This window comes from Miscanthus floridulus, chromosome 16 (assembly GCF_019320115.1).
Source record: "Miscanthus floridulus cultivar M001 chromosome 16, ASM1932011v1, whole genome shotgun sequence".
NCBI lineage: Eukaryota > Viridiplantae > Streptophyta > Magnoliopsida > Poales > Poaceae > Miscanthus > Miscanthus floridulus.
This window is the reverse complement of record NC_089595.1, coordinates 49,842,835-49,866,566: the sequence shown is the minus strand read 5'-3', so window position 1 is coordinate 49,866,566 and position 23,732 is coordinate 49,842,835. Positions and strand designations below refer to the sequence as shown.

At 44.7% G+C, this 23,732-nt stretch overlaps 1 protein-coding gene across 1 annotated transcript; it reads left to right on the top strand.

Moving 5' to 3' along the window:
- The first annotated feature begins 736 nt into the window (after positions 1-736).
- Positions 737-4,418, top strand: LOC136513985 (phytochrome A-associated F-box protein-like). The gene is made up of 4 exons (XM_066507965.1): positions 737-1,961; positions 3,269-3,468; positions 3,549-4,094; positions 4,177-4,418. Exon 1 carries the CDS (start codon positions 795-797, stop codon positions 1,926-1,928), a length of 1,134 nt encoding a protein of 377 aa, XP_066364062.1. The 5' UTR covers positions 737-794; the 3' UTR covers positions 1,929-1,961; positions 3,269-3,468; positions 3,549-4,094; positions 4,177-4,418.
- The last annotated feature ends 19,314 nt before the right edge of the window (positions 4,419-23,732 follow it).

Here is a 23,732-nt window from a genome sequence, read left to right as displayed (position 1 = left end):
TTTTTAAACTAATTAATCCGTTATTAGCATATATTTACTATAGCAAAACATTATCAAATCATGAACTAATTAGGCTCAAAAGATTCGTCTAGCAAATTAGTCGTAAACTATATAATTAGTTTCGTAATTAGTCTATATTTAATACTCTATGCATGTGTCTAAACATTTAATGAGACACTAAAATTTAGGAGGGGCAACCAAACACCCTCTAAGAAGCGCTTAAACCCAAAATAGATAGTAAGATATCTAAAATCAGTCTCTAACCAAGTATTTATACGAGAGATCTATTTTGAGTTAACCGAGAGACACAATTCTGAAAATCATCTCGTTTAGAAACCAAACAGGACGAAGAATAGATATTGAACGTAGCGCTATTAAAGAATGAATAGTTGTTTATATGTTCGGTGTTGTTGTCCGACGACATAGGCCCTGTTTAGTTGCCCCAAAAAATTTTGCATAGTAACTGTCACATCGAATCTTGCGACACATGTATGGAGTACTAAATATAGACAAAAAAAACTAATTACACAGTTGGTCGAGAAATAGCGAGACGAAACTTTTGATCCTAATTAATCCATAATTAGACACTAATTACCAAATACAAACGAAATACTACAGTGAGCCAAAATCAAAAAATTTTGGATCTAAACGCACCCATAGCCCATCCATTCCCGGTTCGCCACCGCGAATAAATAAATTATTGAAACAAGTAGGAAAAAGAGGACCGAATAAACAATCCACCGGTCTCCTACCTCCGCGGAAGCACCAGTCCGTAAATCACCCCGCCGATCGCCATGGACCGACAGCAGGCGGAGGAGGGCGCGAGCGCGCGCGTCAAGACGACGCTGGCCGAGGCGGCGTCGCCGCTGTCCGCTCTGGCGGACGACGTGCTGCTACAGATCCTGGGACGGCTCGAGGCGGACCCGCGGGACTGGGCGCGGGCCTCCTGCGCGTCCCCGCGCCTCGCGGCGCTGCTCCGGGCCGCCTGCCTCCCGCCGCACCTGTCGCGGGCGCTCCCCGCCGAGCTCCTCCCCGCACCGCCCCCGGACGGGGCGCCCGCGGCCTGGGCGGCGCTCCACAAGCTCTCCGTCTGCTGCCCGGGGCTCCTCCGCGCCGGGGTGCTCCTCGAGCCCACCGACGATTTCGGGCTCGAGCTCGACATCGGCCCTGACGTCCCCATCTGCATTGGCCCCACCGACGCCGCCGCCTCCGTCGACGGGTTCGAGGCCACGGCCACCTCTCGCGACCGCGGGGCCGGGGGCGACGTCGTCGCGGCCAGGGGGAGCGCGCCCGCCGCCGCGTGGTCGCTCTACGACGATCTGTACCTCGACGCGGCATACGACTGCTCGTCCCAGCCGCAGATCCCGCCTGCCGCCGCGCCTGCCGCCGCGGAACCCGCCTCGCCGCCCCCGCCAGTGGCGGCGATCCGCGACGTGGACGAAGCAACGACCACAAATGCTGCCTCATGCGGCGGCGTCGCCCGGCGCGGCGTGGTGGCCGGGAGCCGACGGCATCCGCGGCGGTGGCTGGGCACCGTGGGCGCGCACCTGGCGTCGGGGTCCTGGACGCTGAGCCGCGAGCAGGGGAAAAAGCTCCTCGCCAGCCGCTTCCGCGGCGACCGGCTCTACCTCTGCGACTGGCCCGGGTGCGTGCACGCCGAGGAGCGACGCAAGTACATGGTCTTCGGCGGCGTGTTCCACAACTTCGCCCGGTCCCAGGTGCGGCGCGCGCTCAGGGACACACGCCGCCCCACCGTCGCCGTCGAGTGCGCCTTCTGCGGCTGCAAGGAGGCCTGGGACCTCTACTCGGCCTTCTGCCTCCGCGGTTTCTACGGCTACCACGACGACGGCGAGCCCGTCATGCGCGCCTACGTCTGCGAGAACGGCCACGTCGCGGGCGCCTGGACCGAGCGCCCGCTCTACTCCTGATCTTGGAGTGTCCTGGCCATTCCGAAGGACATGGTATTGCTTCAAAGACTGCCCACCACCCCCCCCCCCCCCCCCCCCCCCCCCCCCCCCCCCCCCCCCCCCCCCATTGCCAGATGCTCCTAGTAGCATATGCCTTCATGCTATGAGAAATTGGAGCTGCTGTTTTATTGCCACACTACAGTTGTGTTGGTTTTTTTTTTTTTTGGGTTCTACTGAAGTGAAACGAGCTCTGTATCTGGGGAGTACAGGATTCACAGGGTGCAAACAAATCCTGCTTACTTGTACCAAATACCTTGATATTGCAATTGCAAAACTAAGTTCTCTACTATGCCTTCACTGCTTCAGCATGGCTGCCTGTTCTTGGATTTGTTCAGTCTTACTTGAGCCCATGCATTATTTTCCTCAATTTCGCTAGGATCTATCATCTCTTATGTTCAGTTCAGCCTGCATGGCTACATCTACGGGGTAGCCTTTTCTTTGCTTATATTTTGTTCTTGCAATCCCTAGTTCTACTTGGCATTTGGCAGAGGATTTTTTTTTTATTTCTAACACTTTTTTTAAACTATTTTCAAATTTGACACTGATTTTTTTTAAATCTAACACTTTTGGCCGCGCCTATTGCCGTGGCGCGGCCAAACAACGCTGACGCGCCATGCATGGCGGTGCGGCAACGGCGATGACGTGACACTTCCCCAGGCCCTGGCCGCTGACGTGGCAGGTGCTGCCGCGCCGCAGATCTTGGTGCAGAAGTGCCGCGCCACGGCCCACCGCGCGGCGAAACCACGTCTAAGCGATGCGCCGTGGCTACCTCCCTCCCTCTGTCTGTCCCTGCGTCGAGGCCGAACGCCTGCGTCCCGCGCCCGCACCCTTTGCCAGTGCCGTCCCTCGCTCCTAAGCGGCCTCCTAGAGGCCACACCGCCGTCGTTTGCCCCCCCCTTGGGCGGCCGTCGCCCGCCCTCCCTGGTTGCCTACCTCCCTTCTTCCCCCAAGCTTCTCCTCAGCCTCCATCAAGGTATTCATGCTCTTATTTGTTGTTTGAACTGTGTATTCAAATATTACGATTGGTAGCTAGGGTTTAGAGGAATAATAGGATTGGTAGCTAGGGATTGGTAATGGAGGATTCCTACTTAGGGTTTGGAGGAAAAGATTAGTTAATTTTCTCTATGTGAAGGCTAATTAGTTAGTTACAACTATTAGTTAGAACTATCGGTGCGTAAGTGTAGGTTATATTTTCTTTGTTTTAATGCAACTGGTCCACCTTTACATTGCTTTAGTACTTTTTTTGTTTTACATTAATTTGTGATGTTTTGATTAATGTTAAATTACAACTGTTTTATTAGATGGAAGACATGTATCGGCAGCAGTTGTGGTGAAAACGAGGTCATCCTAGATAATTATATCCCGATGCGTCTAGCAAAGATGCCCCGTCCCTCCTAACCTTCCTGTCCCTAACTGTGACTGTGGTTGTCCGACCGACGTGTTTCAATCGAGACATCGAGACACAGCTGCGCGTTGCTTCTACACATGCAGTCGTTTTAATGTAAGTGATTCTTTTCGTACCTTTTTTTCTTTATTTGTGTTACTAGGTTACTAATATTTTGTTTGAATCTTGTTGTGTAGCATAAGAGGTGCCTTTTCTTTCAGTGGATCGACGGCCCAGACAAGTTTGATCCAAGGTACCTCCTTTTCAACGATTGGTGGAGAGGGAGACATCCACGTGAGCACTTCGAGCGGTGGGTTCCACCTCCCCCTAATGCCCGCCAATGACGGCTAAGGAGAAGCACTTAGCTGTAGTTAGACAACTCGAGGAATCTCCTCTATGCGATTGCGGAGATCGAGCTGTGATAAACTCTGAGAATACGTTGGAGTTTGTGGGTCTAAACAAGCATGAAGTGGACAGTGTATATGTTGAAATGTTGAGCTATAGGTGTTCATGTACTAATGGCACCTCTTTTAAGTGTTTGCATTTGCGAAGTGTCATTTCAACGAGTGGATCTATGGTCCTAAGAATCAATGGTCGGAGCCACCAAAGGAAAAGAAGAAAGAAAGGGTATTTTCAAAGCACCACCTGTCATGTGCGAATGTGGTGTTAAATTCAACTATGGCCTAGTCCCTTCGGAACTTGGAATATGCCATTATTGCGGCCATATGATTGACTATGACGAGGTTGGTTATTGTTGTGGAAAACCTGAAATCGTATTTTTTTTTCTTTTGCTAAGACTTATGATCTAATTTTTTGTTTGAACAGAGCACTAGGAAATGCAATTGGGAATCTTATGATGGTTAAGCTAAGTTCTTGGATGAGTTGAAGGGGAGTCAAGTAATTGCACGGAAGATGGGATATGGACCTGACTACGTCGACCTGTTTGTTAAACAACGAAAGAAGGACATGCGTGAGTTTGCTAGACAGAGCGGTACTTGTAACCCGATCGGTGTCAGACTTGACAAATGGGGGTTGGAGAGATGGAGGGCGTTAGAGGAGGAGAGGGCAAGGAAGGCTGCAATGGAGGAGGAAAAAGTACAGATACAGGTCTTAAACGACCATGTTGCTGCATTGTGTGCAAGTGAGTTGTTAGAAGCCTTGTTATTTTTATTGCTTGCTTTTAAATGTAATATAATTGCGTTGCTAACTTGTTGCATTTTATACATGAAGGGATTAGATGCAGCGGGGAGCATGCCGCAGAGGTGGCACGTGCAAGGTATGTGGAAAAGAAGTTACATGAGCATAGAATGCAAGCTGGTCGCAGCGTTCTATCTCCGATTGTGTTGGACAATGAGGGGTACGAGCATAAGGACGACACTACCAGGTTGAGTGATCTCATCGCTCTTGCGGAGGCGGGCTTGCAGGTGGAGAAGGATGAGGATGACACTGGCAGACTGAGTGAGCTCATCGCTCTAGCAGAGGCGGACTTGCAGGCAGAGGATGATGATGACACGTTCTTCTCAAGTTGTAGAGGCCGCAGATGAAGCGGAGGCCGCTTACTACATGCGACAGGCAGATCAAAGCAATGCAGGTGAGCCTAGCCACATGAATGAGATGAAGGAGAACGTGTTGCTTACTCAGTATGTTTTTGACTGAGTATTTGTGATTGCGATGTGTGGTAGTTCCATGCTTCAGATTTGTTAGTTCTATGCTTTATTAATGAACAATGTTGTTATGTACTAGAACTTTCATTGTGTTTCTTGTGTTATATTTGAACTATTGATGTATTCGAACTTTCAATGCATAGCCTAAGTGCTTTCGAAGTGGTCAAGAAGAAGAGTCTTTCATTTGAACTATTGATGTATTGTACCCATGTATCAAACATTGTTTCCATGCACTCGGAGTGCCCATGTTCGATCGTAAGGAAGTATCTTCATCCCATCTGTTTGTCACCCTCCGATCCATCCAACTATAACCCAAGTTTTTTTAATAATAACATATATGAGTACCTTAGATGTGGGTGGAGAGGTTATTTAATTTTTATTTCTATAACAGCACGAAACTTATCTAATCCAATATTGCTTGCAAGACATGCGAGAAACTCACTTGGATCATCACCATATAAGCCATTTCATGCGCTTAGTCTACCCAGCTTCTGTCGCGCCACCACCAGCGGCACGACAAGCCTGACGCGCTAGGGGCAATGGCGCGGCAGCTTGACGCGCCAGGGCAATGGCGAGGCAAGCCCTGGACACTGTTTTGAGCAGAACAAAGCTGAGTAGCAGCCTCCACGACGCGTCAATACCACCACTGATGCAGGCTAGACGCACAATATAACAAATTGCACAAATTGAACAAAGTCCATCAAGTGCACAAAATTAACAGATTGCTACACAAGAATTCATTCGTTTGACATAAATTCGACACGACTAGTTGCTACATAAGACTTGAAGCAAATTAAGTTCATGACAACATAAGTTCAACAGTACATGATTCATACAACACGAAGCAAATAAGTCGATTAAGAGTACAAGTTGGTACGGAGGTCTTGAACCACAAGTGCACAAGTTGATGGACATCTTCTTGACATGATCCTTCACGATCTTCAGCATTTGAAGGCATTGTTGAATGTGTACCTACATTATCGTCGCAACAGTTAGTAAGGAGGCAATACATCAAGTTTTGCAATTGAGGAAACTTGAAAAAAACACATGGACTATGCTTACCTAGACCCTACGTCCTAGGAGTGTAAGGGTCCCTTGGACGCGTCTGTCTCTTTGGATTTGTAGGCAAGACATTAGGAGTGTACCCAACGTCGGTGCGGTCGCGATGGCAGGGCTGACGGCCATACTGTTGCGTATGGCTCATACCCTACAAGTATAAGTAGGCAAGATTAGTTACAATGTTTATCATTGCTAGTTCATACAGGCTAGGTATTTAAAAAAAGTAGGTTTGCTAGTACCTGTTCGTCTCCTTGGGTACCAAGCGAGGCACCACCTAGCTAAAACATGCCAATCTCATCTTGCTACCAAGGGTCCACTGGTGGTGGTGTATGTGGAAGCCCGAGGCATCATCATTGTCCTTGTCTACAGGGCCCTTCCCAGCGCTATAGTATGGTGGTGTACACACAGCGGAAGTCGCACCTGTCACCGGCTCAGAAGAGCTAGCTGGTGTCCTCAAATAGGCCGAAGCCATGCCACCTGACTACTTTGGGTACTCGGGTTCCTCCCACAGAGTGTCCATGCAGCTCAACTTCTGAGCTAGCTTCCTGTAGCTCTTCTTCACTTTCTGTATGAACAGACGTTAACGATAATGCATTGAGACTAAAAGAACATTTTCATAGTGGACAAGTTTATGTGTACCTCCATAAAGGCCTGTAGAACGCCTGGGTCCTGCCCTCTAGACTCGTGAAGTCAAAACGCTGCTTCGTTGGACAACCATGATAATTGTGTGGCCTAGGTACAGAAACACGGTTGGACAATTTTAGTACACTTACTAAATGTCAAATGGATAACAAATTGTAGCATTCGAGTATCTTACCATGTATCTCTGAAGTGGGGCTCTCTGTGGTTGTGTCTCCTCCCAAGTGGCAATGTCATACACATCTTCAATGACATCTTCCTCGTCGTCCTTGTCAATTGTGTCCTCAGTGTAGGGGGGGCTTGATATGTGTCCTCGTAGACCTGTGAAGTCACCGCAGGTACTCGTCGAAGGTGTGCTAGTCGTGTGGGGGACCCACATCTACCGCTCGCCGCTCCCTGGTCTCCCACAACTGGATGAACTCGTAGTGCTTCATGCCCCAATCCTTATCCTTGTACCTCTTCCTATGGTCAAACATGCAACAAAATAATAGTTAGTTCTACCACACGCACACCTCACAATTATAACTTTGTGGTGTCCGATGATGCACCCGTGCAATTTTTGGTTGGTGGAGTAAAGCGGTGGTGGGTAGCCTGTAATTCTTTTGAACTGCCTGCAAACCCTGATGGGCAAGTGGATCTCAACCACGTGGAAGAAAATAATAGGGACGTTGTAGCGATACTGGTCGGACTCTTCCCTAGTGACAGGACTCGGGAACTCTTGGAGCTCCGGAGCATCCCAAGGACACCAAGTGACCTAAACATTTCATAATCAAGTTAGATTGTGATATAGTGTACATCCAACAAGACACATGTATGATACGAAAGAGAGCCTAACCTGGTGTTGTGTTAGGACGTCGAGATGGTCCGTGTACTCCTTGTACTTGCGCCTCGTATTCCCTCTAACTAACTCTGCTTCCTTCTAGATATACAGAGCAGTAGGTAGTGTATCCTACCCGTTCCAATGTTGCATTGAACACGACAATGAATTAGCTAATCATAATTTTATGATATGTAACATCTTTGAAGTAACTAGTGAACCGAAGTACTTATAGGCAAACCATTAAGAAGGGCCTTCCAACGGGCCATCTTTCCTAACACCAAACCTGGAGTAGGTAGGAGCAACCACCAAGGCTCACAAACCCTAAGGTGCGACGGCAGGCAACACATAGCTATCGATATGTCCATGCCAGGACCGCTCTACCCCAGCTCTATGTCGCTATGTTCTCCCATGGTTGGCGTAGTATGTTAAGGAAAATCCAGCTGATGGTGTTGCCCAATGTGTCTAGGAATAGGAAAGCGCCAAGGAAGTGCCAGAGCCACACTCTAGCGATCCTATCAATCTCAGCCTCAATAGCTTGTGGGTGCAAGTTATCGAAGCGCTCTATGATCCATGATGACGAAACACTAGATGTTTTTCTAAAATTCACCAAGACAATGAGACGCGATGGATTCAGGAAAGCAATGCAAGTATTAAATAGGGTTCAATTGCTTACTTATTTTTTTTGCATCCTCGTCGTCCGGTGGAAGAAAGCTATAGAACTGAGCCACCAGCTCTCTCTAGTGATCGTTGTCAACTATACCTATCACTGGAAGTCCCCCTAACCAAAGGCCAAAGATGTCCTTCATGTCCTGCATGGTCATGGTCACCTCGCCGCAAGGTAGATGGAACGTGTGGGTCTTAAGCCTCCACCTATGAGGTTGCATTATGAAAATAGAATGACTATTAGTTACCTCAATTTTGTTATAAGAATGTTTATGGAGAATGAAGGGACTCGCACCTATCTACAGCTGTAGTGAGAAGTGCGGGGTCAAGGGCCGGAAGACCATAGTTGACAACACGGAGAAGCTCGAGGAAGCCAACACACCGTATGTACGACGCGTAATGCTCGTCCCACTGGTGTGCCCTTCTATGCGTGCGTGGCCTCAAAGGAGGAAAGGCCACCTCTGCATCGGTGTCGGTCAACATGTGAGCTTGGTGCTTATCGTCGTACTCCACCTCAAGAAGGGGGTATAGCGGGTGCTGCGTGGGAGGGGCCATCCTGGTATAAATTGATAAACAAAGGGTTAAAACAAACATGATGAATAATACAATATTAAAATTAACATTAAGTAGCATTGCAAGATTTAAACTACATGTTATGCAACAGGAACATAATATGAAAGCAGATGTACATATTGAAACTAACATTAACAAACATATTAAACAACTTCACTAGGAAAATAAAGCAAGTTCTATGTATGGACCTGCTGCCCTCGTCTTCTATGCCTACTGGCCTTGTGACCAGATTCTTTACAAACAGAGCAAAGATTCCTACCATGGGTCTCGTTGAAGTCTCCCCCTCCATACATGTCTTCACTTTATCCTCTCATAGCGTCCATGTCCCCCTTGAGTCGCTTCTTCTTCCTCCTACCCTTCTCTACCTTCATTAGGTCTAGATGCGGCACGTAGTCATAACCATGATAAGGGGGCCACTGCGTTGGATAAAGGTGCAGCTTGAAGCTCTTCTCCTATATACTAAGGGTGTTCGAACGGAGATACAAGGGTGACATGGATGGCAGACCCTTGAAGTCATATTCACGGACCCTACAGGCAGTGATCATGTGAGAGCAAGGGGCATGCATGATCTGAGGGACGTTGCAACTGCACTCTACTTTGTCAAGATCAACTTGGTAGTTCCATCTACCATAATGTTCGCCGCCCAAGCTTGTGCCACCCTTCCCCCATACACTAAAGACATGCCGGCGAGGTCCATATGGCTCGACGATATGCTGCTTGGCCAATTTCTTGGCCTCCTTCAAATGCTCTATTCCGGCCTTTCCAAATCACCCATGCTTAGCTAGATTCATCTATGCAAGTTCCCACCTCTTGACAAAATATTCGTTGCACTTTTGAAACGAGAACTCAACAATTCCAGACATAGGCAACGACTGAACTCTGATGAATACACGGTTGAAAGACTCTGATGAGTTGGTGGTCATGATGCCATACCTGAAACCGCTTTCACCATATGCTAACGCCCACTTAGCCTTCTGTTCCATCTGCGCCTCTAACCAGGCCTTGCCCGCTTCGTTTACCATCTTGTCTAGTTCTCTCTTTATGTCCTTGAACTGGTGCTCTGTACGTACACAACATAGAGTCTTTACCTTGTCACAAACCTCCTTCTTCCTCTAACACCGCCAGAAATTAGCGGCAAAATGTCACATGCACCATATGTGCACTAGAGGCGGGAACCCATTGATATGTTCACCTACACCATTAAGAATCCCTAGGTGATGGTCCGAGATCAAACATATAGTGCGAGATGGGCCAAGCACTTATACACGTAGAAGCTGCATGAACCATGACCATGATTCATTGTTCTCTTTCTCTGCCAAAGCAAAAGCCATGGGTATTATTTGGTCCTCTGGATCAATAGCAGCAGCCATCATCAAGGTGCCCCTGTACTTTACTGTCAGGAAAGTGCCATCAATAAGTATGACTGGCCGACAAAACTAGAATGCATGTTGCGTCTACGCAAACGACCAAAACACACGATGTAGGACATGCCTCAATAGGTCCTCGAATTATATCCCTCTGGTGTCTACAAACCATTTCAAGCCAAGGTTGTAGTAATGTATTGCACAAAATATTCGGGGAACTCTGTTGTATGCTTTCTCCTAGCTACCCCAACGAATAGGCACGGCAATTTGCTTAGCACGCAAAGCCTTTCCGTACTTCACATCATACTTAATGAATCCGGATATGGACTGTTGTAACGAAGACACCGAAATATCGTTATTGTCATCAATGAACCCCAATATACGATGGGCAAGGTAACATGCAGTGAGCTACTAATGATTTTCCTCCCCTTATTTGATAGGCAAGTGTGGGGTTAGACCACTTTACTTATCCTCCACTTGCCATCACTCTGTCTCTTTCGTACATTTAACCTCCACATACAACTATTTTTGCATATCACGTGGTACCTCAACTCCTGGTCTGAATGAGTGATAGTGTACGACCTATGGTGATACACAACATAGTCCTAAAGGAACAACTTCATCTCTAACATTGTATTAAATATCATCCCCTTGCTAAGGATTTTATTCTCATGGTCATATAGTGATCTCCTACACATCTATAGACTGGTGTCACAAACTGCTATATCCGTCATGCTGGCACCCTATAGTTCGGAACGTCACTGAAAGGTACGACTATTAAAATAAATTCAATTCTAAGAATCTAAATGGGGCCTAAATGTTTGAGACAGGCCTAATACGACGTGCAAATAAAAACGAAGGGAGTAAAAATGACTAAAAGTCTGAGTTTTTTTTACGAAGGAAGAGAGAGATTGGGCCAGAGAGAGGTTTGTAAATAGGGAAAGCCTTTTTCCTGAGTCGCAAAGCGGGAATTCATAGTAATAGAGAAAATGAAAAGGAAATGAAAAAATGGAAAAGAAATGCGTGAAAAAATAGGCCCGTGCAGTGCGCTCCTACCTCCCAGCCCCCACAACCCCGGAGCCGGGGCTGCTAGGGTCCGCTGATCGGATAGTAACATCTGCCTGACTGCTTTCCCGCCCATCAGCCAGCAACGCGCCCAATGATTTTTGTTGGCATGCAGAACACGCGCGCCGGCACTGTATCAGGCCCAACCCGCGTCACTCGTATGGCCCATGAACACCCACCCCACGCTGCGTGTAGAAAAATCTAAAATAGGTGACATCAGCATGTATACAATGTTTTTTGAAGTAAAAAAAAGTTGCAACCGCAAATTAAAATCAGATTGCACCATCGTATTTCTTGCAATAAACTCTTTAAAATAAGACCCCACATGAATATATTTCGATAAAATTTTATTTACGAACATTTATCTTACGAAGATAAAACAATTTTTATTGGTTAGGAAAATCTCATGTGAACATCATGAAAAACATCATAGAACATCACATGTACACTACGCGAATATCACATAATATATTATAGAATATCATTGTATACTACATGAACATCACATGTATATTATGCGAATATCACAAAATACATCATAGAACATCACATGTATAACACGTGAACATTAAAAAAAAACATAGAACATCACAGATATACTACGTGAACATGAAAAAAATATCATAGAACATCACATGTGTACTACACGAACATCACAAAAAATATCACATAATATAACATTATATACCATATAAACATCACAAAAAACATCATAGAACATCACATCTATAATGTATGAACATAGCGTCTTATGTAATATAGAAAATAAAAAATTGAACATGAAAAAATAATTAAGTAAGGTAAAATAGAAAAAGAAAAAAGAAAAAATCTATAGAAAACATAAAGACAAAAGAGAAAAGGAAAAAAAATAAATAAAAACATAATTACGTGAACATCACATGATAAATATATAGAACAAATAAAATAAATAAATAACTTAAATAAGGATGAAAAAAGGAAATTGAAAGGAAAGAAAAAATAAAATAAGAATGAAGAAACATAGAAAACTTAAAAAAAGAAAAAGAGAGAATAAATAGAAGCAATGAAAAACAATAAAAAAATCAAAAGAAAAAAGAAAAATAAAAGGTAAAAATAAATAAGAAAAGAATAAGAAATGGAAAGGAAATAAAATAAGAATGAAAAACATAGAAAACTAAAAATAAAATAAAAAGGAAGAATAAATAGAAGCAAGGAAATAAAAAATAAAAAGAAAACCAAAGAAAAAAAAGGAAAGGAAAAACAAATAAGAAAAAGAGAAGGAACGTACCTGCGTACAGCGTACTGCATCCCGTGCACTGGTTCGCACACCTGCTTCCCTTCCCACAACTGCTTCCCGCGCTCTATTCGCACACCTCCGGTCCGGCTGATCGGACCGGACGATTTCTGCCGAAGCCCCTGTACTAGACTATTTTTTCCGTCGTCCGCCGCCTCCATTAACCTTCGCCTCGCGTCATCGCGTGGACTGGGTGCGCTTTCGCCGCCACCACCCTACGCCAGTGCCGAGGCATCTCTTCGCCGGCGACGAGCACCCACCAGGTATTCCCATCCCTTATCCGAAACTGACCAACCAAACCCTAGCGAGGTGTTTGGATATTTGATTTGATGCCTACTAAAAAATTATTGGTAATGTTCCGACTCGAACGTCCGACGTTTCGAACGCGCGTCAGAAAATGATTTGACCGGCGCCTCGTCTTATCTGCCCGCTCGACGCCCTTCCCATCCCCATTCCATGTCCGCGCGCTTCACTTCTCTTGCTCTTCTCACCCTCTCCTCCTCCCGGCTCCACTCTCTCGCCCTGCTCGCGCGCCGCCGCCCTTCCCTCCCTCCGCGACCTCCATGCCGTGACGGCGACGGCTTCCGGCGAGCCGCCCCTCCCTCCCTTCCTCCATCCCTCCATCCCTCCCTCCCTCCCTCCGTGACCTCCATGCCACCAGAGAGGAGGGCGGTGGCGGCTTTCGGCGAGCTGCCCCTCCCTCCCTCCCTCGCTACGCGACCTCCATGCAACCGGAGAGGGAGGCGACGGTGGCGACTTATGGTGAGGTAGGTGGGTCCTTCTCTGGATCTTAGCCCTCCTCCTCCTCTCTCCTTCCTCATCTGGATTTGAGCTCTCATCCTCCTTCTCCTCCTCCTCCTACTCCTCCTCTAGATCTGGATCTGAGGGACACGACGGTGGCTAGGGTTCCGATGAGCTCTGTTGCAGTAGGCTTGCTTTGCTATTGCAACAAACAATATTTCTTTGTTGCATTAGTTTTTTTTTTTCTGATGTTGCATCTCGCATTGAGCCTTTTGTTTCTATTGTTGCAACAACGTCGTTTTGCTGTTGCAACAAGCAATATTTCTTTGTTGCATTAGTCTTTTTTTGATGTTGCATCTCGCATTGCATTTTTGTTTCTGTTGTTGTAGTAGTGTTGTTTCGCTGTTGCAACAAGTTTTTTCTTGCATTTTTTTCCTGATGTTGCATCTCACACTGCGTTTTTGTTTTCTGTTGTTGCAGTAGCTTTGGTTTGCTGTTCCAACAAGTAAATTTTCTTTGTTGCATTAGTCTTTTTTTCTTCTAATATTGTATCTCGCATTACACTTTTGTTTCTGTTGTTGCGGTAACTTTGGTTTGCTGTTGAAACAAGTAATTTTTCTTTGTTGCATTAGTATTTTTTTTTCTGATGTTGCATTTCGTATTGCAGTTGCTTTGTTGTGTTGTTGCAGTCGCTCTTTGTTCTGATGTTGTAGTAGACTTATTCTGATGTTTCACATCGCATTGCGCTTTGTTTGATGTTGCAAATAATTTTCTGATGGTAGTGCGTTGGGGCGGGCGAGGTTGGGGGCGAATGGGAAACCCATTCTATTTGATTTGTTCCATGCGCGGGGGGCGGGTGAGGTTCTGTGCGTGTTGGGGGCGGGCGGGTTCCGTGCGTGGGGAGCAGAGGAAGGGCGGTTCCGATCTCTGTTCTATTCCGTGCGGGCGGACGGGCGTGATCCCGTGTGGGAGGGCGAGGCGCGATACGAAGGGCCTAGCGTCCTTGCATCCACGGTATCCATCGGACGTTCGGTCACCGGCACTGCCCAAAAAATATCGGGTGTACACGTGTACACCGAGTTCTTTTACTTGGTTCGATCCACCCTTGTTGCCCAGCGTGGTTTTTTTTGTTTGTTCCTCTCCTACCTGTTCCATGTTCTTAATTCTTGCCACTAATGTCTGCTCGCCATGGAATGGGCAGGGCCGTGTTGTGAACTTGTGATCTTGGTTTATAAAATAAGTCGCATCGTTGCTCTAAGTCGGATCGAGGGCTTTCACTATGCTAGATTTGCACATCACTGTCGGCCTCATCACTACCGGATTTGTGAGAACCAGCAGTGATGCACCTTCACTGCCGGTTATGAGCTTGAAAATGAAAAAATAATTGGTGCTGGGCTAAAACCGGTAGTGAAGGACCACATCACTGCCGTTTTATGGCTTGAACCGACAGTGTTTTGGTGGGCACTCATCACTGCCGGTTTAAGCCAAGAGCCAACAGTGATTGGACACTATCACTGTCGGTTCTAGCCAAGAACCGACGGTGATAAGCCTACAACACAAAAAGACTGCAGCCATCCTCTCCTTCCTCCTCTCTTCCATCCCAAGAACAGAGGCGTGCATTTGGACCCTTCCCTCCATTGTTGCGGCTGCTCTTCACCATGAAGCTAGTGCTTGAATTTTGAAGAATGGCTTGATCTTTTTGCTTTAAGGTTAGTAACAAACATCCACTCCTTTGATTTTGTTGCTTAATTAGCTTCGTTTTGATGGCTACATTGCTTGATTCTCATTCTAGTTCTTTCTCCATTCTAGAGAACACTTTTCTAATTGGACATTTATGCAAGGCTCAAATTATGGTGAATCCATCATCCAAAAGGTTGGTGTCTATGAACACTTTTAAATTCCTAGCTAATTATTCCATGGTGGTTAAGATCATCATTGTTAGTATGTGATGCTATAATTAGTTCTTAGAAGTAGAGTAGAATAGTTGTTCTTCAATATTGTGCAATAATTGTTTTTTACTATGATTTTTAATTTACAGGGCCAGGGCTACCAATTTCAATTTTTCAATAATTAGTGTACAATAATATTTTTCAAAAATGGTACTTTTGGGCTACAATTGTTGTTCATGAAGCTCGATTTCTTATTAATTCTTTGTAATTACTGTCTCAGTATCTTTTTGTGCAGAGATGGATCGAGAGTGGATGCATCTGTCCTAAATGGACAAGCCGTACATGCATGGCATCAGCCAGTTTATCACCGATGCCAAAGCCCATGCTGAGAATGGAAACCCTGTCTTCTGCCCATGCAAAGATTGCAAGAATCATAGGAACTTTTATCAAATTGAGTCTATACGATCGCACTTGATTACCAGGGGGTTCATGCCAAACTATACGATATGGACTATGCATGGCGAGGTTGGTGTGAATGTTCTATGGGAAAACAATGATGATGTGGACATGCCTGATGTAGCCATCCACTATGCTGATGAGGAACCCGGTGTCAACATTGAACCTATGGCCATAGTTAATAATGTGTTTAGGAACACGCTAGCTGACGACACCGAGGATAACGATGGCATTTCTCAGCTGCTACGTAATGTAGAGACCGGATGTCTTAGTGAAAGACAGCTAAGAAAGCTAGAGAAAATGAGACAAGATGGCAAAACACCATTGTATAGGAATTGTTCAATGAGCAAACTGAAAGCCGACATCATGCTATTAGAGTTCAAATCGACAAACGGATTGAGCGATAAAGGCTTCGATCAGTTGTTAGGTATAATAAGGAAAATACGCCCAGAAAAAAATGAGTTGCCAAAAAAGACATACTTGGCTAAGCAAATGATCTACCCCATCGGCCTCGAGGTTGAAAAAATCCACGCGTGTTCCAATGATTGCATATTGTACCGTGGAGAAAAATACAAAGACTTGGACAAGTGCCCCAAGTGTGAAGCTCCATGGTACAAGGAAGGGCCGTCAGATGAGAGTACCAAGACCAGAGGAGGTCTTATAAAGGTCGTTTGGTATTTCCCTATAGCTCCCCGGGTGCATAGGCTGTTTGCATGTGCAAAGTCAGCCAAGCTGTTGCGCTGGCATGGCGAAGAGAGTAAGAAAGATACAATGATGAGGCACCCCACCGATGGGCATGACTAGAGGACTGTCAATACTATGTTCTATAAGGACATCGGTGGAGAGGTAAGGCACCTTTGGTTTGCTTTGAGCACAGATGTGATGAATCCTTTCGACTAGGTTAGAAGCAATCATAGCACCTAACCAGTGACGCTCTATATATACAACCTTCCACCTTGGGTCTGTATGAAGCGGTTGTACATCCAGATGCCACTACTGATCCAAGGGCCAAGACAGCCTGGGAATGACATCGATGTGTTTCTAGAACCAGTGATCGATGAACTTGTGGAGATGTTTAAAAAGAGTGTGCCGGATGTTTGGGACGAGTACAAAAAGGAACATGTCATGATCAAGGGAGTACTTATCGCTACAATCACCGACCTACCAGGTCAAGGTTTGTTGTCTAGAGAGAAGACAAAAGGCTATACTAGATGTGTCGAGTGCTTGGACGACACCGATGCAGTAAATCTACCAAATAACTTAAAGATAGTTTATATAGGACACCGTAGGTTACTACCTAAGGATCACCCTTACCATAGGAACAGAAAAGATTTCAACGGTACTATTGAGAAACGCTTAGCTCCAAAATATTGAGACGGGCCTGTGATACTTCGAGAACTCAACAAGCTAGAGGTTGTCCTTGGGAAGGGGGACAATGCAGTAGCAGCGCCTGATGGGAGTGTTTCGAAGAAAAAATTGGTTTTCTAGAAATTACCTTGCTGGCCATTTCTAAGTGTAGGCCACTGTCTTGATCCCATGCACATCAGTAAAAACATGTGCGCTAACACTCTTAACACCTTGATGGACACCGAGGGGACATCGAAGGATTCACTAGCCACACGCCTAGACATGCAACACTTGGGAATTAGGAAGGAGCTGCATCCCATGGAGCTAGAGAATGGCCAGTTCAAACTTCTCGTTGCGTCATGGACATTGAAGAAGGAAGAAAAGCGTGCGCTTATTTCTTTCTTCAATGAACTCAAAGTCTCGATGGGCTACTGTGCGAACCCAAAGAGGCTAGTGAACATGAGAGAACTCAAGTTCAACTATGGCCCTATGAAGGCCCATGACTGTCATGTCATTATGACTCAGCTGCTCCCTGTTGCCCTGTGTGGTATCCTCCCCCAAAGGTCTGCGCCCTAATCATAAAGCTTTGCTCATTCTTCAACGCGATCTCAAAAAAGGTTATTGATGTGTCCACGCTAGAGCAGCTGCAGCGGGACATAGCCAAAACTCTCGTTAGGCTTGAGATGCATTTCCCGTCGACTTACTTTGATATCTCATTGCATCTGCTCATTCATCTTATTGACCAAATTAGAGCCCTTGGCCCAATGTACCTGCATCAGATGTTTTCTTTCGAAAGATTGATGAAAGTTTTTAGGAGGTATGTTAGTAACAGATTCAGGCCAGAAGGGGGCATGATTGAAGGATGGTCAATGGAGGAGGCCATTGAGTTTTGCACATATTATCTGGACATCAAAAGAGTTGGCATTCTAGAATCTTGTCATGAGGGAAGACTACGTGGCAAAGGAACAATCGGGGAGAAATCTGTTATAGTAGACGACCCTATTTCTTTCAGACAGGCATAGTTCGCTATTCTCCAGCAAGCCGAGGGTGTGATGCCATACATTGATGAGCACAGGCAATCGCTGCAAACTCTATATCCAAGTAGGTCACAGGCTTGGCTAGATAAAAAACATAAGGAGGAATTTGTCAGCTGGTTGTGACGTCGCTTACTTGGAATAAAATTGGGTAATCAACTGGATGCCTTAGCCAAGGGACCTTCGAGTACATATCTTAAGTACCAAGGGTATGAGATCAATGGATTCACATTTTACACAAAAAAGCAAGATGGAAAGAGCACATACCAAAATTGTGGTGTTCGTTTTGATGCTCACGACGAGAACGATAACGTACAGGCGACATACTATGGTTTCATAGAGGAGATATGGGAGCTAGCCTACAGTCCATTGAAGGCAGCTCTTTTTCGCTGCTAGTGGGTCCGGCTTGAGGAAATCAACACTGAAAGCGAAGGGTTCACTACAGTTGATCTCACTAAGACCGCATACAGAGACGACCCCTTCGTCCTTGCAAGAGATGTTATGCAAGTCTTCTATGCAAGGGACAACAAGACAAAAGGAAGACTAAAAGTAGTCCTAGAAGGGAAAAGGAAGATTGTTGGTGTCGATGGAGTGACGGACGAAGAAGACTACTGGGGCTATCAGGAAATGCCTCCATTTGGGGCGAATGTGCCCCTACCTATCCTTCAAGACAGTGACGAACTTGCTTACATACGAATTGATCACAATTAGGCCCTCATTGTTGATGCACCTAAAGATAGTTAGATTATTGTTAACTATGTAATCATTATGCAGACGTTGTATCAGTAATTCGCACTAAATATTTAATTTATATTTTGTGCGCATCTCTACAATTTAATTATTGACTATGTAATCAAATATTAAGATGATGTTCACAAACACTATTATTTGATAATTATAGGCCATTAATTAATTATCATAGAATTAAATAATCAATACACAAATTTTTGTGTTATTTTAGAATATAAACTAACTGCATTATTTCTATTAATAAATAAATAAAGAAAAGCAAACTAAGCGAACTCCCTATCCTAGCTCAGCGGTTAAGGCCGCGCACTCTGTACTCTGAGACCCGCACTCGAATCCTAGGCGGGCCAAACTTTTTTGATTTTAAATTTATTATTTAATAGTGCATTACAATGGGATAAAAGGAAAAATAAAACCATTCTAACCGAACTCCCTATCCTAACTCAGCGGTTAAGGCCGCGCACTCTCAACCCCGTGACCCGCGCTCGAATCTCAGGCGGGCCAAACTTTTTTATATTTTTTACAAAAGGCTAGGATGGTAGGCTCCACACCGACACTGTTTATTTTATATTTTTTACCTAAAGTTGGTGGTAGGGCCCTTCACTGCTAGTTTTGGTTTTAAAACCGGCAGTGGTAGCTTCTATCACAGTCGGTTGCTCAAACCAACATAGAAGGCCCAATTCACTGTCGGTTTTTAAACTAAAACCGACAGTGATGTGTAGATGCTTCTCACATGCCAATAGTGCTCTCATGACTACAACAGTTGGAACACTGCTCCCACCTACCCCGACAACTTTAGTTCAGAAATAAAAATATACCATGATTGCTAGCCCCTATAAAATGGTCCTCGGCCAGGAGCTAGCCGCTCCATGCATGTTGGTTTTAGCCAGGCTTTATCAGCCATAATACAATATTTTCCTCTCACAACAAACCATAGATATCGTTATGCATCGTAGTCCACCAAAATGGTGCACATATGAGGTACTAGAAGAATGCTACTAAAGATAGAGCAACGCCGAAGATTGGAGATGCCACGAGGTTCACAGAGCCATCCGCTGTGGTGCCGAGCTAAATTCGATGTGCTCTGGACTGTACCAAGAAAAAGGCCATGTACAATAGAGGCATGGATTCATCGATGCCACCTTATCATCTCCAACGGGTATAGCTCGTAGACCACCTCGGTGCTATTGTTTGACCCTAGTTGGTGCTAGAAGAATGCTACTAGGGTGGTTAAATTATAATGTGTTGATACACATTGATGGTAACATTGACCTGTATGCAAATAGGTCTTTGTTATCGTATATGGAATTTTAGTGTAAGGTCTTTATTATCATATATGTAACTTATTTCTAATTTTTTGTAATTTTTTGATGTATTTCATTACTATCTAAATAAATATATCATTGTTGTTAAAACTTTCCCACTGTAGTATCTAAATAAATATATCCTTTACATATATGCACCTTCACTGTCGGTTCTATTTAGAAATCGGCAGTGATAGTCACCTTCATTGTCGGTTCTATTTAAAAACCGGCAGTGATAGTAACTTTCACTGTCGGTTCTATTTAAAAACCAGCAGTGATGTCCATGCCCCCCTATATAAAACAAACTGCTGGCCACATACATCGATCCCACCCACCCATGAACTCTCTCAGTCTCATTTCTCACATTTCACTCTCACTTCTCAAGACATCCACTCTCTCTCTACGTGATTTGGTCATGGCTCCTGCATTTTCAATGGTATTGATATGTTGTCTTCTCCAATATTCTATCTATATTCATTTGATCTATATTTATATTCATGTTTCTTTGCATTCTACATTTATATATATTTTTATTCCTTGCATTCGATCTATATATTTAATTATGTTGCCACATTTTACTTGGAAGAATTTTTTGTGCATATATTTTATGTTCATATTTTTTTGCATTTTATCGATCAGGTGGTATGAACAACGGACCTCCCCCACCACAAGAACCAGGATTCCACCCTGGCGATGAGCCATTCGCTCATAATGTGGTCATTCCATGGTTCCCTGTTCCAGCTATTGTATGAAATATTTTCTAACATCTTTTGCTTTTTGATGCTAACAAATAACTGTAATTAGTTTAATATCATTGTTGCATGCATATATGTTGCAGACTATATCCCCAATAGATTGGCTGCGAATAGCACTTAGCTGGTTCTTTATCTCGGACATCATTGAGAACACGGCATCTAATGCAAGTGGTCGGCTATGGACGTGTGAACTCAGTTTTTTCATCCCTGTGAGGGGTTCAAATCATCGAAACCATATCCACGGGACGGGAATACAGAGCCCGGACGTGATAAGCGCCCAATTAAGTGCCGTGCGCATTTGTTTAGAGGCACTTCGATGTATTTGCTATGATGTGCCTGATTTCTCGCACTTCAAGGCGTTTGCTTTGAATGCTGGTGATATCCCCGTCTCGCAAGCAAGCTAATGGTTTGCGAGCTACAACCATGCGAATGTGGTAAAATGGTCACTTATACCTGAGTCGTGGTTATTTGTTGTTTATTATTATAATAATATTCTCTATTTTTTTCTTTTTCTCTGCATATAGATTGCGCTACAGGACCTTACCTATGCTGCATGTGGCTTGTGGGCTGTTCTAGACCAAGCTATGGAGCAACTCGGGTACGATTGAGACTTCTACAATGAAAACCTCGGCCAGCTCACTATAGAAGGACGCCAGTACTGCATAAGGATTACTAACAGGGGCAATGGTCGTTCAGTAGGTTACATCTATGGCCGACCATTTTTTCGGTATTGTGAGACACGAGAGAGTGCACTCATACGGGCATTACACTTTATCGATACAAGCGGATACATAATCTGTGACATCAATTACCATATATGGCTACAGAGGCATGTTAGTGTGCGTGGTCTGATCGATCCCGGCAGTAATTCCGATAGTAATTAATATTTATTTAGCTAGGTTTTCAAGGTCGTAGTTTAATTGGGTTTTAATTTTAATATGTACGGCTTTATGTGTTTAATTATTGTCATGCATGTAATTCATGTAACATTCTGGTGTCGTATTGGTCTCAAAATTATTCTCAGGCTTGCACGTGCCACGTGTGAAGGAAACACCAAGTTTGGGATTTTCCGGAGATGCTTTGCTACTTTCTGAGGTTTAATTGAATTTCCGCGTGATGAGACCGTTTAATTATAGGTTGAACTGAGTCTACCCATGAAAAGATCTGAAATGGTGCCAAATTTTTACACAGGCTCTAATGTGCCCTAGGGATAAGAATTTTGTGGAGGTGGATGAAAAAATCTATTGGGTCCAAGATGAAATTCACCCTCTTTTGTCTCATTCAGCACAGAGAAAAATATAATAAATAAAAAAACTGCTCAGAAAAACCTAAGATCATATGTGCGGTCTTAATTTGGGGGGTACAAGCTTGCCAAAAAAATTCCAAGCCATTTAGACATTGGCGGAGTATACATGCTTCACAGAGGTACATGTGCCCTTTCATCGAACCATGACTATACACATAGGTTATCAAGGTTTCTGTGGTTCATATGCATTCCGGTATTGTATTGGTCTCAAACTTTTTCTTAGGCTTGCACATTCCACATGTGAAGGAAACACCAAGTTTTGGATTTTCCAGAGATAGTTTGCTACTTTCTGAGGTTTAATTGAATTTTCGCACGACGAGACCATTTTATTATAGGTTGAACTTATAACACCCTAGGTGTTTGGCTCCCACAAAATTTCATTTCATTTCATAAACATGTGCATCATCTACCTCATCATGCCATTGTACTAAAACATGTATATGCAACATTCTCAATTATGTTTGTTTCATACTTGATTGCTTGTGAATGGTAGTAATGCAACATGTGAATGCAACATGAGTTTCACATACCTTGAAACATGGCAACATGGTAGTAATATGACAAGTTTAAAATTTCAACAAAGTCATGAAACATGTGAAACATGGAATTGCAACATTAGAGTAAAAGTGAGTGTTTTGTTGCTTCATCACATGTGATACTTAGAAGTTGGTGTAGCACTTGTGTAGAGTGGTTAATTATGGTCTAATACACCTTAACTACACTTAGGGTAATTGATGGGACATTGTTCATGTGGACCAAAATGACTAAATTGCCCTCTAGTGGAGGTTTGACTTAGAATGACCCATAGAGTGACTCTGTTTGACTGGTTAAAAAGTCTAACCTAGAGATCTTGCATGGCTGTGCACCCTTTACCAAAGTTGTAGCCAATTTATCAAAGAACAAAAGTTATTTTATGACCAACTCATGAAAATGTGTGGAACAGTCTCAAACATGGCCCACAAGTCAGATTTGGGGTTGAATTCTACACTTCAAAATTTTCTAAGTCCAAGAGTTGATTTCCAGTTTCGTGTATCATTGTTTGGAGCCTTGTATCTCCTTAACCAGGCCGAACCAACTCGAGCTCCAATTGACAAAGTTGTAGTCCTCACTTAGATCTTCAAATTTGTCAACTATACCATGAACCAGATCGCCATAGTTTGGGAGATATAGATCGCCAAAGTCACACTATGAGTCGTCGCCATGGAGCACTGAATCAAAGTTTTAGAAAGCCTTCAGTGTTCGCCGTGGCCGACCGGTTCAGGGGCTGACCACCGCATGGCATGCATGCTCTGCTAGCGTCTCCACGTCGTGCGTCCGTGCTCCCAGATGAAAGCCAGCGCCTCACCCACTCGCTCTGCATCTCGCCATTTCACCGCTGCCATCCTCCTCCACGCGAGCGTGGTGACCGGGAAGCCATGGCCACCGCCAAGCCAAATCCCACTCAACCGAGCACCAATGTCTGATTCCTCTGAACCACAACACCGTCGTGAGCTCCTCCACGTCCTCGACCCCACCATCATCTCATTTTCGCCTCAGGTAGAGCTCACCATGAGGGCAGCTCCACCGGGTCACCATGACCGCCGCCGGCCGAGCTTGCATGTGGCTGTGCCGCTTGAGCCTCTTACCGTCCCCTCTTTCCCTTGCTCTGGGTCCAGTGAGTGATGCTGATGCTCGTAGGGTCG